This window comes from Ovis aries, chromosome X, assembly GCF_016772045.2.
Source record: "Ovis aries strain OAR_USU_Benz2616 breed Rambouillet chromosome X, ARS-UI_Ramb_v3.0, whole genome shotgun sequence".
NCBI lineage: Eukaryota > Metazoa > Chordata > Mammalia > Artiodactyla > Bovidae > Ovis > Ovis aries.
In genome coordinates, this window is record NC_056080.1 from 51,924,118 (window position 1) to 51,940,498 (window position 16,381).

Consider the following 16,381-nt stretch of genomic DNA (forward strand, 5'->3'; position numbering starts at 1 on the left):
AAAGAAAGCCTACAGAGCTGGTAAATCAGAAAGTCAACAAGCTTAGGCCTAAGGTCTTGAGTCTACTGAAGGGACCAAAACCAAACTGAAATGGGCAGGGCAAGAAAGAAATAGAACAAGTACACACTTGGTCTTATTATCAGGGTCGCCTTCTCCTTTCCCAGTCTCTCATCAATCTGCAGTTCATCATCTGAATCCAAGTCCAATTCATCCTCCATCACCTGTTCTGACACCACCCTAGCCTTGTCTGCCTTCTTCACGATCTTGGCTCGCCGAGACTTGGATAAGTTCTTCACCCTCTTGGTACTGGAGAGAAAGTGAAGGAGAACATAAAAACAGTCTCACACAAAGGCAATTCTCTCCAAATTGTTCTATAGATTCAATGCAATCCTATCTAATCCATCTAGTTTTGTGGAGATTAATAAACTGATACTAAAATGTATATGGGCATACAAAGGCTATGGCCAAAACAATTTCAAAAAAGAACAAAGTTGGAGGACTTATACTACTCAATTTCAAAATTTACTATAAAGCTACAGTAATCAAGGTAATATGATATTGGCATAAGGATAAAAATGAATGGAACAAAACTGTGAATCTAGACCTAAATCCTTAAATTTATAGTCAACTGATTTCTGACAAAGGTGCTTAGGCAATTCAGTGGAGAAAGAATAGTCTTTTTAACAAATGATGCTGAAATAAGTGGATATCACATGCAAAAAAATGAATGTGAACTCTTACCTTATATCATACACAAAAATTAACTAAAAATGGATCACATATCTAAATGTAAAAACTAAAACTATAAAACTTCTAGAAGAAAATGTAGGAAAATATCTTGTGGCCTGGGATTAGGTAAAATTCAAAACATTTGTGCTTCAAAAGATACCATTAAGAAAAAGAAAAGACCAGCCACAGACTGGGAGAAAATATTTGTAAATCATTTATCTAGAAAAGGATGTGAATCCAGAATATTTAAATAACTCTTAGAACACAACAAAGACAAAATGAATTAGAAAGTAAGCAAAAGATCTGAACAGACATTTCTCTAAAGTTGATACATAAATGTCCAATAATCACACCAAAAGATGCTCAACATCATTAGGGAAATGCAAATTAAAACCACAGTAAGATACCACTTTACATCCATCAGAACGGCTATAATAAAAAAGATGGGCAATAATAAGCATTAGCTAATATATGGAAAAACTCATAATTGCTAGTGAGGGTGTAAAATGGTAGATGCTTTGGGATAAATTTTGGCAGTTACTTAAAAAGCTAAATTTTATTCCTAAGTGAGAAACAAAAACATGTCCACACAAAAACTAGCATACAAATGCTCATAAGCACCATTATTCGTAACAGTCAAAAAGCATAACCAATCCAAATGACCATCAACTAGAGAATGGACAAAGTAAATGTGGTAGATCCACACAATGAAATACTATTCAGCAATAAAAAGGAATGAATTAATGATACAGTCTACATTATGGATGAACTTCAGAAACATGTTAAGTGAAAGAAGAGAGACACAAGAGACTATATTTACATAGGAAATAAATGACTTCCATTTACATGAAGTATCTAAAAAGGCAAATTCATAGTGATAGAAAGATTACTGGTTGCCTGGGTCTGGGGAAGAAAACCAGGACTGAATGTAAGTGGATATGAGTGATCTATTTGATGTGATAGAAATGTTCCAAAATTGGATTGTGGTGACAGTTGCATATTCTTTAAATTTACTAAGAGTCATTTAATTATACACTTAAAAAAGGTTAATTATATGATATGTAAACTATATCTCAAAAAATGTGTTAAAATATATAAAGTAGAAAGAACTCAAAAGTAGCTTAAATCTTAATAATTCTACCACATATGGTAAACAATGTTAACCAGTACAAACTGCTCAAATAAGCCTTATAAGTCAAGAGAAACAAGTTTTTGGTGAGTATACATTCAACGAATAGTCATTTGGTGAACTGGCTTTTAGTGAATTAGCTGTTTTCTACCTCAAAGGGTTGCTGGGAGGATTAATGAGCTAATGTAGAGACTGACATATAACAAGAGACCCAATGATAGCTAATCTTATAGTTCTCTGGGTCTCACTTTCCCACATTAGTAAAATAGGGATAACAACACTTACCCCTAAGGGTTGTTGTAAGGGCTAAATAATGTATGTAAATTGCTAACATAGAGTCTGACACAGAGCAGCTGCTCAATAAATGGTAGCTATTCAACTTCATCTTTATTAACTTCTAACTATGAAAAACGTCAAACATAAAAAAATATTAAAAACTCCCATGTATCTAGGACCCAGCTGCTACTGCTAAGTCACTTCAGTCGTGTCCAACTCTATGTGACCCCATAGACGGCAGCCCACCAGGCTCCCTCGTCCCTGGGATTCTCCAGGCAAGAACACTGGAGTGGGTTGCCATTTCCTTCTCCAATGTATGAAACTGAAAAGTGAAAGTGAAGTCGCTCAGTCGTGTCCGACCCTTAGCGACCCCATGGACTGCAGCCCACCAGGCTCCTCCGTCCATGGGATTTCCCAGGCAAGAGTACTGGAGTGGGGTGCCATTGCCTTCTCCGAGGACCCAGCTAAGTTTCAGCAATTATCAACATACAGCCAATCTTGTTTCATTTGCACCTCAGCTCCCACAAAACATGGCACTACTCTGGAGAAAAGATCAGACATAATAAGTATCATATCATCTGTAAATATTACTGTACCTGGACTCCCTAGGTTCACTTAGCAGCAGCCTCTAGCAGGTGGGAGGAAGTACTAGAAGCAGCACAAGGAATACTGATGAGGAAAGGGAAAACATCTCATGTCCTTAAAAACCATTACAGGCTGGAACCTCAGGACTCTCAACTTTCTCTTCCCCAGCAGACCAACCACAGGTTCTAGACAAAGGCAATGCTCAGTCTATCTTATTCTTGAGAAACTATGTTCTCAAATCACAAAGACAGCTCTGCTGCTTTCAGAATCTGCCCTGCCTTCACACTCCCTTTTCCTGTATTTCCCAGCCAGGTAGACTTACTATACTCACCCTTGAGATCTGAAAACAATCTTTTCCTACAAAAAGGCTATTAAGGTATCCTTGTCCCTCGTGTTCCTACACTGTTCATACTCTATACTTAGCTCTTGACTGCTCCTGTCTGGTGTACTGAGTGTCCAGAAAATAACTTTTACCATCTTCCTCTGCCTCCCTACATGTTTGAGAATTTCTGACAACCTAGTTAGCTTCTGGCCATACCCACAACTATCATCATCATCACCACCACTGTCATCTTTCATTTTCAACTTCATTATTATATTTGTAAAAGCAACCATTTATTAAACATTTACTATGTGCCAGGACCTGCAATGAGCACTTTATATACATTACTTCATTTAGTCCTCCAACAACCCTAAGATAATTTTTACCTATAGAACAGATAAAATGAAGACAGAGAGATGCAGATATGTTAATTAGCTTGCCATAGGGAATATGTGTCAGAGCTGGGATTCAAATTCGGGATTGTCTGATTCCCAAGCTCAAGTTTTTTGTTAAAATGTGCTTTTATTCTTTTAGAAAACAGTCTGCTAAAAATTATTTTAAGAAAACTAATATATATTCACTGTACAAAATTCAAATGCTTTTGAAGTGAAAATTTCCTCTCTTGCCTCCCCTATCCTACTTTCCAGAGATAACTACTGTTACAAGTTTGGTGTGACAAGCATAAAATATATAACAAATATTGATATATTTATTTGCGTGAATGTGTATAAACATCTCTGGAAGGAAAGCACTGACATTGGTCTTCCATGTGTGCAGAGGAAAACTGGAGAACAGAGAAGGGTGGGAGCAAAATTTTTTCATATGTATTCTTTCACACTTATTGAATTTTAAACTGCATACATTTTAAACCTCTTTTAACAAGTTAAATTAAAAATAAAGTCAAGGGACTTCCCTGGTTGCCCAGTGGTTAAGAATCCACCTTGCAATGTAGGGAATTCAATCCCTGGTCAGGAACTAAGATTCTACATGCCACAAAGCCACATGCCACATGCCACAACTACTGAGCCCATGAGCCCTGGAGCCTGTGTGTCTCAACTTGACAGCATACATGCTGCAACTACTGACACCCGCATGCTCTGGAGCCCATAGGACACAACCACAGAGCCTGCACATCATAACTACTGAGTCGCTGTTCCCCAACCAAAGATGCTACATGATGCAACGGAGATCCCACATGCTGCAACTAAGATCCAATACAGCCAAATAAATAAATATAAAAGACTGTACATTACTTTTTTACATACACACATATGCATACATGCCTTTTTAAAAAATTAAAATGAACTATTCCCATATATTATCTTGCAACCTGATTTTTTCACTTAAAATGTATCTTGGAAATCTTTTCACATCAATAGCTACTAAACTCATTCTTTTTAAGTTACACAGTATTCTATTCCATAGATGTACCATAATTTATCCAACCCTTATTAATGAACGCTTCCAACTATTTACTATTACAATGATATAGTGAACACTGAATATTTCTCTTTACATACCTGGCAAATATTTCTACAAAATAAGTTCCTAAAAACTGAATCACAAAAGGTATATAAAAAACTAATGCTCTTATCCAGTATACTATACTACTTCCTATTCTTGCCAACAGTTCTGATCCACTGACTTGCTGAAATTACTAGAACTTATACAAAATTTTTCTCAGAATTGCCAATTAGTTCCAGACCTCTCCCCTTACCCACTCCCAGCACTACCGTGGTTCTCTGTACTAAGCAATGCTTTCTGATAATATCTGGGTATTTCCCCAAGTACAGTCCCTCCCTCACCCATGTCCCAGCCCCAGGTCCCAATTCCATGCCTTGCATATTGCTACCAAAAATCCCAGCATCTCTGCTTCTTCTTCCCACCTCACCTGCCATTAGACATCAATAGGGCCAGCGGGCCCTCATTCCCATCGAGGTCCAAGTCTGGCGAGTCATCATCTGAGTCATTCAAGCAGGTGCCAGTGATGTTGAACTGCAGGAGGAGGAGGCTCAGTTGTCACCTGTCTGGAACTCCCATGTGAATCAGAATAACCAGTTCCCTCTGGTTTTACTGGTAGAGTTCACTATCAAAACCACCTGAACCAAGGTCTTCAACTATGCTGTCCCCCCATCCCCAACCCAAATGATCACAAGAGCAGAAGGTTGAGAATGTATGGCTGGCTCAGGGGAAACCTATCAATCTTGCAAAACATGTTTCTTAAAAGGAGGGTGGAGCATTTTCACATGCCCATGGAGGGTACCACAATCTTTAAGCAAGGTGGGGCCCTGGAGGAGGACTTTTCTAAAAAATCTGTTCAAGACTCCAACCTGCCACTCATATACCATGTACTCAAATATCATTTTTATCCTAGTATTTCAAGATCAGCTCAAGTGTCATGTTTTCTGAGAAGAGCTCCTGACCATCATCCCTACCCAGATACAATCATCCCCTCCCCTGTGTCTCAGGGTCCCACACTCACCCTTAATTGTGGCATCCACATCTCATTGCACTCATTTCTTTTTATGCCTATCTTTCTCACTAGCCTGTTGGCCTCTTGAGGGTTATTGTCTGCAGCAGCTATCACAGTGCCCAGCATAGACAAGGTCTCAATAAATGCCTGTTAAATGAGTGGGACTGGTAGCCAAACACCAGGGGCCCTAAGGGAGGTGGGAAGACAGGAGAGCTTTTCCTTTTGATACTCTGCTCTTCCAAGGGACCCAAAAGGGTTGGGCTGAACCCATTGGCCAGCACCCACCTTTGCTTTCTGGGAAGAGCCTGTCTTCAGTGCCTGATGACTGTATGTATCCATGAGATTATAGCTCAATTGGCCAGCAGGCCCCAAGGCTGAGCTCTCCTTGCCCTTTCGCTCTGCCTTCTTGAAGAATTCCTTGGGCTTCAGGCCTTTCTTCTTTGAACCACTTTTGGAGGGCAGTGACAGCCTGGACATGGATACTGAAGTGGAATGGGCTGGCCTGGTTAAGGGAATGGAGCCGGCTGGGAAGATCCTCTGCAGCCCAAAGATATTGCTCGTCTTCCCAACGTTCTGTTGGAAGATATCCTACAAGAGTGTTAGGACATGATGGGTTAGAGCTTACTCAAGGGTTCTCTCTACACTAAGAGCAGAGGTCTGTTCATGGCACTGGTGGTACTGCCATGAAGGGGCTTAAGATGCTCCACATAGGCACTTATGCACACCCTAGTTTTTGCACAATAAGTCATCAAGAATTTACCGGGTGGCATTTCTTTACCCAGCCATTGACGAGTAAGAAGACGAGCAGAGAAAAAGCCCAGCACTACTATCAAAATTGGAGAGAAAAGACTCCAAGAGCAGCTGACATGAGACAGAAAATAATTGAATACTAAAATGTGTGGTTCCAACTCTAAGGACTACAGGATTTAAGAGAAGAGAGCTTCTAGTTCTAAATCTGCTACTCATTAGCTCTGTGACCAAGGGTAAGTGCTCTGATCACTCTGGGGATCTGTTTTCTCAGCTGTAAATTTAACAGAGCAGACTGGAAATAAGGTTTTCAAAGATGCTCTGTGGCTTCTTTGAACTTCTTGGGAAGAGCCTCCCTGGGGATTGGAGGTAGGTGGAAGGCAAATAAGGGAAGCAAGTGGAGCTCTAAGCCTCCCACCTTCATAACTGCTACTTATTCATAATAGCTATGCTTCAGTTGGTTGCGTATATTGAGCTTCCATGTAAGATTTCATTTGAAAAAAAGGATTTCACTTCTTCAAAACATTTGAAAGCCAGTGAAAAAGATATCATCCACCTCTAAGTCCTCTTCCAACCAGCCCAAAGTTCCATGTATACAAAACTTACATAGCCAGAGAAAAGATAGGCATTTTAAGTAAACCCTGATGGATTCTGACAGATGGAAGTGGAAGAAAATTAGGTAGGAGGTGGGCAACGTAAGCCATGGTGTAATGGTGCAGGCAGTGGAACATGATGGTGAGGCTAGAAGTCCAACTTCCCAGTAGTACACTCTGACCACCCTTTAGCATGTTTCGTGCCTATATTCTGGGTGCTAAATGGAACCTTACAGCTTCTGAGCTAAAAGAAAGTTGAAACTTCAAGTCCAGTTCTCCTCTGGTGCCTCTGCTACTTCACCAGCCCACACTGAGTTCTCTCTTCACTGCAAAGTCTAGTAACAACAATGGCTCACATTTATTGAGTACTTACTCTGCCAGGCACTGTGCAAGGGGCTCTACATACATTAGCTCTTAATCATAACAAAACTCTGAAAAGGTGGTATTGTCCCCACTGTACAGATAAGGATACTGAGGCCCTGAACTTCTAGCAAGTGACAGAGCAGAAACCAGAACCCAAGTTTCTCTGAGTCTCTTACCACTACACCTCACTGCCTCGTGGTATATGCCACCTGTTGAAACATGGCTTTGTAATCATCTTCAACCCGGGAGAACTGCCATTTTGTAGAATGCAGAGACTGAGTAAAAATATTAATAACAACAACTACTACTATGACCTCCACCACCCACAATCACATGACCCACCATTAGAATTTATTGAACACCCACTATCTGCCCAGTCTTATACTTTGTGCTCAATCTATACTACCTTATTCAATCCTCTTAACAATCCCTCAGTAGTTATTAGCTATAGCCACTTTAGAGATGAGGAAACTGAGGCTCAGACAGGTTAACTTTGCCCAGGGTACTCTGCTAGATTGTGAGTTCTTTGTGGGCAGGCACTATAATTACTTATGTGTCCTAAGCACCTAGCCCAACATGTAGCATACTTGAGGCACATAATAATTATTTGAATGAATGAATAGGGTCCTTGGTGGGGTCTTCTCAATCCTTCCCGAGCTCCCACGCCAGTTGCAAAAGCCTGACCTGCCACTTGAGTCTTAAGCCCTTTTCAAATGCCTCCCCTGTTCCCATGCTTCTTACTTCCACCAGGCGGATCTCCCTAGCCAGATCTTTAATGAGCTGAACAGTCCGCACTGTCTCCGGGATTTCATCCTCGTGGTCTGGCAGAGCCTGTCAAACAAAAGGCATGAGAAATAGATCCACACGTAAGAAACAACTGATTTTCAACAGTTACCAAGGCAATTAAATGGAGAAAGGGTAGTCTAACAAATGGTACTTAGACTGATCAGATATCCACATGCAAGAAAAGACCTTCATTCTATATTTTGTATCAGATATACACAGACTCAATATGGATTATAGAACTAAATGCCATAACTAAAACTATAAACCTTTTAGAAGGAAACAGAGGAGAAAATCTTTGTGATCTTAGGTTAGGCAAAGATTTCTTAGGACATAAAAAGTATGAATCATAAAAGAAAAACTGATAAATCAGACTTATTAAAAAAACATTGTTAAGGCAAACCACTGACTGGGAGGAAATATTTGCAAAACATAAAGGACAGTGTCAAGAGGTGTGAGGAACTTAGTTGTGGGCTTTAACCATACTCCTCAGAAAGTCAAGAACCTCAGGAAGAACCCAGCCTCTTCACTTGTGAGCACAGAACTCAGTGCTGAGCAGCTATAGGCCCACAGCTAGCCCAACAGCAACCCAGGAAGGGACCTGTTGGTTATCTCTTTTTAAATTCATTAATGATTTTATTTACATCTTTATGCAGACAGACCTCTCAAGCTTTTCCTCTGTGATTTCTTCCACCAGTTTTGACTTGAAATCTGTATCCAAAGAGTACTGATAAAAATTCCTCAGCATTTCTTCCTTGCTTCCCATGGTTTAACTCTTTTAATCATCTGGAATTTATTTTGGTGGCTGGGCAGCAATGGGGGCTGAGAACCCATGTGACCCAACTGGATAACCCTGACAGCTCCCTCCTCCCTGCCCAGGGGCTCTGGAAAGGTGAAGGAGCAAGTGCTTCTCATGGAAGTCATTTGCACTTCACAAAAGTTTTCTTCCATGAATGCGGGCTCCTCAGTTCTATGTCCTCCTCTCTTCCAGCTCCCTCTGGTCACACTGTCTGGGGCCATTCTTTGGTCCTTGAGGCCATCCTAGCCCAGGACACGAGTGCTTAGGACCAACCCTCCTCCCTCCCTTAAAGGTATTCCTGAGACAGAGTCAATCGAAGTTCACTTCAGAGAAGGGTCTGGTGGGATGCACAGTCAGAAATGAAAACCAAGGCAGCCACACCTGAGGGATGTGGCAAAACAGAATCAAAGGCTAAAGCCCAGGTGCAGGTGAGTCCAGAGAGCAAGAGAAGGCCCAAAACATGAAGTGCAAGAATATTTGAGGGGAAGGCTGTCAACAGGAAAAGGGGAAATTGAGCAAATTAAGCCTTCAGTGGCTGAAGAGTCTCCTCATGCTACTGTATGCAGGGGAAGGAATCTATAAGAATATCAGAAGTATAAAAGAATATATTGGTATTTCCTTTTTGCATTTCTTAAAATTGTTTTTTTTTTAATAAATCCAATATTTTGAGTAGGTAATCCATTCACATAGCTCAAAAAACAGACAATATAAAAAGATATATATTGAAAAGACTTTGTTTGCCATCAGCCCCTCTAGCCCACCCCAACAGGTAACCACTTTTATTACTTTCTTCTGAATCCCTCCAGATTGTGTCTTCAGGCAAATACAAGCACATACAAATATAGTTCTTACCCCCTCTCCTGCTTTACACATAAGGCAGCACACTATACATACAGTTAGACACCTTTACATGATAAATTCTAAAAGTCTTCCCAAATCAGTATATAGACAGCTTCCTTAATCTCTTTTATAGCTGTTTAGTATTCAGTTGGATAGATGGAAAAGCCATTTTGGCAGCATGCATCAAGAGTCTTACATTTTTCATATACTTTGATTTAGCAATTGCTCTTCGAGGAATCTATCCTGAAGAAACAATCAAGAGATGAAGGACAAAGACTAATGCAAATAGGTATTTACTGCATGATTTTCTAGAACTATTCCCCAAATAAATAAATAAAAAGGAAGCAACAGTAAACAAGTCATTAGGTAAGGATGGTACATCCCGGCAAAAGAATATCATGTAACTATCAATGTTTTTGGAGAACTTGGTGACACAGAAAAATTAAGATAAACCAATCAATTCAGATACAAAATTATATGTACAGGGTGATAGCAATCATGTTATTAAAATACATATTACAAAAAAACAGAACAAAATATATCCACATGTTAATACCCTCTGTGAGTGTTAAAATTACAGGTGAAGTTTTTCTTTCTTAATACTCTTCTGTCCTTCACTCTAATGCCAGGAGCCCACAAAACTCCCTGGTATTTTCTACCTCCCCAGAAGATCTTTCCAAAGCCAGTCCCTACTGACAGTAGACCTCTAAAGTGGATAGAGAAATAAGTATATTTACTTCTTTCTTTGTCCAGGCTCTAAAGGCCAAGTTCAGGGCTTTACCACCATGGACCAGGTAGGAGGCAGGGTGTCTCCTGTTTTCTCGCAAACCTACAGGGGGAAAGAGGAAGGTAGAGTGTCAAAGAAACCATGCAGGGAAGTGAAGGACTTTTTACTTTTTTTCAGGCAACCAGAGAAAATGTTCAAGGTTCTGAGCTTAACTCTAGATCTCAGTTCTTATAATGGTGTTCATTTTATGAATACCTTGACATCTACTATCTCATTGAACCCTATACCCAACCCTGTAAGCCAGATAATCACCTTCATTTTATAGTTCAGAAGATAAGGCCCAGAGAGGCAAAGAATACAAAGGCCACACCTGGTAAGTGACAAAGCCAAGACTGAAACCACGACTGTCAGAATCTGACACCAGTCTTCCTTCTACACTACTCTGCCTCTTGGGTTTCAAAACACTCAAGAGGACCACAATTGCCACCTACACAGATGGCTCTTCAGATCTGAAGAGCCATTAATGCCTTGTTCTGAGTTACTCCAGGAGGAGATTATAACAAACATCCAAATTTAGGCTCAATAAAGAATTTTCTACAGAACTAAGTTGCAAGGAGATCCAACCAGTCCATTCTGAAGGAGATCAGCCCTGGGATTTCTTTGGAAAGAATGATGCTGAAGCTGAAACTCTGGTACTTTGGCCACCTCATGCAAAGAGTTGACTCATTGGAAAAGACTCTGATGCTGGGAGGGATTGGGGGCAGGAAGAAAAGGGGACGACAGAGGATGAGATGGCTGGATGGCATCACTGACTCGATGGATGTGAGTCTGAGTGAACTCCGGGAATTGGTGATGGACAGGGAGGCCTGGCGTGCTGCGATTCATGGGGTGGCAAAGAGTCGGACACAACTGAGCGACTGAACTGAACTGAAGCTGTTCAGAACAGATAATAAGCAGTTAGTCATCTAGCCCCTGAATGAACACTTACATGACAGTCTATCTAGGTGGCAGAATAAGGGCTTGAGGTATTGCATAAGAGACTATACTCACTGGCCTCTGAGGTTTTTTTGTAACTCTTCCTGGCCAAGTCATTTGGGAAATCTCAGGTCTGAGTAAGGGAGCCACTCTATTTCAGAGCAAACCAGGAAAGAAGAAACCCAGGAGGTTGGCTTCTACTTGGGCTGATATCCAAGACCAAACCAATGAGGTCAGCATAGGACTGGGCCTTGTCCCCAAGGGAGGGATATCCAGAGAACTCTGACACTATTCAGATTGAGTTTCTTATTTTAAGAATAGGAATACTTTTACTGTGATCCAATTTTCTCAGCTCCTTTTATTAAATAAGATATTTAAAATCCATCCCTTACCCTACGTTATACTTAGTAAAAAGCCAATTTCAAAAGATCACAACATTTGGTTCCATTTTTATAACATTCTTGAAATGACAAAATTAGAGAGAAGAAAAACAGATCAGTGGTTTCCTAAAGTTATGGATAGTTCAACAGGAGAGAGTGGGTGAGATTATAAAGGGGTAGCACTACAGAGATTTTTGTGGTGATAGAATAGTACTGTATCTTGATTGAGGTGTTGGTTATGAGAACAGGGCAAAAAGGACAGTTGGCAAAGGGCTCCATACCTCGAAAAATGTCCAGGATGTGCTTTCCCACATACCAACAGATGGTCTCAAAGTTGGGGAACTTGAAGAGGTCTGCTGTGCTCAACCGCTTCTCAATTTCATAGGCTCTGGAGGAAGTAGTTACAACAATAACAATGATGAGGATACTGTTTACTGGGCACCTACTATGTATCAGGTATTGTTCTGGATGCTTTGTATCCATTATCTCTAATCCTCACAACTATCCTTTAAGACTTTATTTTATGGGTTAGGAAATTTGAGCTCAAAGATTATGTGACTTGATAGTCACATGACTGCTAAGTGAGGAAGAGGTATTCATCTTCCACTGAACATCATTAGGAACCAACATCCATTCCTTTATGATCATCTCGCCTCCTTCTATGCTGTTCTCTCCCTACAAGGGGAGAACTCAAGGACTCCAGCAGATGGAAATGGCCAGCTTGGGATCACCAGAGCTTCAGGACTCACTTGAGTTGCATTTCAATATTAAGGCTGTGTAAGAAATTCCCTCCAAAGGCAAGGCAGTCCACGGGGGTCAGCACAGCATGAATCCATCCTGCAGTGTAACAAGGCAAAAATCATAGCTGGCAGAGGGCCTTTCTTCCTTTGGACATCTCCACTGCCCACTCAGCTCAAACACAATACCTTGGAGAATCCAGTCTGGAAGTAACTCAGAATATTCTAGGTTCCTCCACATTCCCAACACCCATCCACGCCAAGTCTGCCATCATTATAACCCTGGACCAATCTATGGGGTTAATAAACTCCTTCTACATCCCCCTCTCTGTACTTCAAAATCTCTTTGGTGCCTCACCTATCTTCTCTCTTATCACTAAGAAAGGCATCATCTCCTTGCTATGACTACCTCTTTGAACTCTGTCCTAAGTAAAACAAAGAGCTTTTGTGTTAGACATGGGTTCAAATCCTGCCATTTTCTAGCTAAATATCCACTTCACAGGTTGATTGTGAAGAATATACCTAGCTGAAACTAAATTATTTTCCTTGCCCTTGACCCTATACTGCTTTCTAGGACCTCCTGATTTTCCTTCTTAAATCTCATATTCATCTCCTCTTCTACTGTTCATCCATCCAACCTACTAATGGTTTGGTTCAGAGCCCTCATTATTTCTTACTTATGCTGCTTATAACAGCCTCCAAACTGTCTCCTCTAACACCAATGGTTCTTTAAGAGGTGATACAGGGAATCCTGGGGCTCCTAGAGCCTCTTTCAGAGCATATGCAAGGTCAAAACTATGTTCATAATAATACTAGGATGCTATTTGTCTTTTTAATTCTCATTCTCTCATAGGTATACAGTAGAGTTTTTCAAAGGGTATAGGACATGATATCATAACACGCAGAGGCAGATTTGAGGGCCTTAAGTTTTCTATTAACCCAAACATTAAAAAGATTTGAAGAAATGTGAAGGTCAACCTTTTAACTAAATTTTTAGTTTGAAAATAGTTATTTTTCATAAAAATGGTTACTTATGCTAACATATAATGGGTTTATTCTTGTTTTCTCAATGAACTAATAAATATTTTTAAATAATCAGTTTTAATTTATAATTTGGTAAATATTAATACATATAAACCACATAAATAAAAGTTCTTTGGGATCCTCAATAATACTTAAGGGTATAAAGAGAGCTAGAGTCCCAAGTGTTTGTAAACTACTGCTCCACAACAATCTTGATCTCTGAAGTCTATCTTCCAAATCCCAATCCTAAGTGATATATCCAAAATACAAATCTGCCCATATCATCTCTTGCTTGAAACTCTTAAATGAAATGTACATCCACAGGAGAATAGGTAAATTGCTGTAGAGTGGAATAATAGAAAGCAAGTAAAATGAATGAGCAATAGCCACACCTATCAACAGGATCTCACAATTATAATGTTCAGAGAAAAATATATGTAATATGATTCTATTTATATAACAAAAATATGTAAAACAGAGACTTCTCTAGTAACTGCAGGTTAAGACCACACCCCCTCCCCCCCACCAAAAAACATGTAAAACAATACTATACACTGCTTAGTTGCTTACTAAGGCATTACCTATGTAATAAAGGGATAAAAATGCAGGAGAATAATATCATCAACTTTAGGACAATGGCTAGCTCTGAGAGGGCAGAATGGGAAATTGAGGGGAGATATATAGAAGGCTTCAAATATGTTTGTAACATATTATATTTTTAGTTAAGTTATAAACACATAAATGTTCACTATATTATTCTTTATATCTTTTGCTTCATCTAAAATATTTCATGAGAAATTGAACAAATAAATCTTTAATAGTCCCCAGTTGCCTCTGAAGTAAGTTCAGCCTGCCAATCTTTTCAGCTTCATCTGCTCCCAGCCTTTGGTCTTTAGGCTCTAGTATTCATAAACTGCTTCACACATCTTTGCTTTGCTTATGTCTTTCCCTAATCTGAGAGGTCTTTTATACCTTTATTTCCTTTATCAGTAGCCACTTACCCTTCAGGTGTCACTCTTCTGAGAAGATTGTCACAAACTTCTGGCCAGACTAAGTGTTCTTCTCTGTGCTCCCCAAACTTCTGGTGAATACCTCTATTGTGTCTATTAGAACATTATACTGAAATGGCCTATACATCTTTAATCTCTAGCACCTAGCACAATGTTGGGGCAGACAGTAAACATGAAATGCTTCTAGAACTAAGCAGATTCCCCCAGTTGTGGGAGTATCTACCAAGAAACAAATGAATTCAACTCAAATCTCTGGTAGACAAGTTCAATTTACCAGTTACCAAGTGTCCAGTGTAAAAAAAAAAACAAACCATGTTAAAACTCAGCAAAGAATTTAAAGATGGGTAAATAAATGCCTGGGAATAGAAAACTATAAAAGAGGAAAGCAGATGGGTATGGGGGTGGGTGTGTGTGACTTGCCTTAAACATTCTATAAAACCAATGTAATCAAATCAATATAAGAATAAACAAATAGATCTGAGTAACAGAAAAGTCCAGAATTATACAATATAATGTTAGACAAAGATGTTAGAATTATATGACATGAATTTTAAAGGAATCATCATAAAAATGCTTCAATAAACAATTACAAACATGCTGGAAACAAGCAAAAGAAGTAGAGAGAGAATCCACAAATAAGCAAATGGAAATTATAGAACTAAAAAAATACTTCATCTGAAATATATAATGAAACAATGGATTCAACAGAAGAATGAAGACAATAAAGAAAAGAATCAGAGAATTTTAAAACAGGGCAACAGAAAGCACCCAACATGAACAAGAGAAAGGAAACAGACTGAGTGAAAAATAAACTCAGGAACCCAACAAGGAACCTACTGTATATGTATAGCACAGGGAACTATATTAATATCTTATAATAAACTATAAAGGAAAATAATCTAAAAAAGATATATATATGTAAAATTGAATCATTTTGCTGTATACCTGAAACACTGTAAATCAACTATATGTCAGTAAAAATTTTTTAAAAGACCAAAAAACAAAGAACCACGCAATGGGACAGAAAAAAAGTCTCAGGAACCTGTGAGACTACAGCAAAATGTGTTATATTCGTATCATCAAAGACCCAGAAGAAAAGTTAGAGTGTGGGGCTGAAAAAGTATCTGAAGAAATAATATCTAAAAACTTTGCTAATATGACAAAAGACATAAACCTACACATTCAAGAAGCTCAGTGAACACATAATAGTATAAACCCAAAGAAATCCACATATTATTGTCAAATTGCTGAGAAACTAAATAAAAAAGAAAAAATATTGAAAGTAGCAAGAAATAACACATACAGGAGAAAAAATAATTTGAAGGATAGTCAAAATCTTTTCATATAGAAGCTAGAAGGAAGCAGCACAACATTAAAGTACTAAAAGAAAATAACTATCAACCCTAAATTCTATATCCAGCAAAAATATCTTTCAGGAGTGAAAGGGAAATCAAGACATTTACAGATGAAGGAAAACTAAGATAATCTATTGGCAGCAGACCTACCCTGAAACTCTAAACAGAGGGGAAATAAGAGAAGGAATCCTGGAACACCAAGAAGGAAGAACAATGGAAGAGTAAAAATACAGGTAAAAACAACAGACTTTCTTGCTATATGGGTACTGAAATTATGTTTGACAGTTGAAACAAAAATTAAAACATGATGTGATGTGGATCTAATGTATGCAGAGGAAATATTTAAGGCAAATACATTATAAAAGGTAAAGAGATGTGAAAAGAGGTAAGGTTTGAACCCTTTCCTCAAACTGGTAAAATGTCAATTAAAATGTCAATACCAGTAGACATCTTACTGTGGTAAGATTCATATATGTATGTAAGTATATACATATATAGATATGGACATATTTACACATGTAAACACATGTACATA

At 39.0% G+C, this 16,381-nt stretch overlaps 1 protein-coding gene across 6 annotated transcripts in view; it reads right to left on the reverse strand.

Annotated features, from left to right (window-relative positions):
* Nucleotides 1-16,381, reverse strand: part of PHF8 (PHD finger protein 8) — a 106,745-nt gene that overhangs the window by 38,078 nt on the left and 52,286 nt on the right. For 3 of the 6 annotated variants that reach the window (XM_042242186.1, XM_012106637.3, XM_060407811.1), the window contains exons 9-15: nt 12,471-12,558; nt 12,003-12,109; nt 10,377-10,468; nt 7,959-8,048; nt 5,800-6,102; nt 4,933-5,036; nt 128-306 (exon numbers count right to left, since the gene is read on the reverse strand). In XM_042242186.1, coding sequence (XP_042098120.1) covers nt 128-306; nt 4,933-5,036; nt 5,800-6,102; nt 7,959-8,048; nt 10,377-10,468; nt 12,003-12,109; nt 12,471-12,558 — 963 coding nt within the window. The remainder of the gene's footprint in view (nt 1-127; nt 307-4,932; nt 5,037-5,799; nt 6,103-7,958; nt 8,049-10,376; nt 10,469-12,002; nt 12,110-12,470; nt 12,559-16,381) is intronic. The other 3 variants (XM_060407813.1, XM_042242187.1, XM_060407812.1) reach the window with 1 other exon arrangement.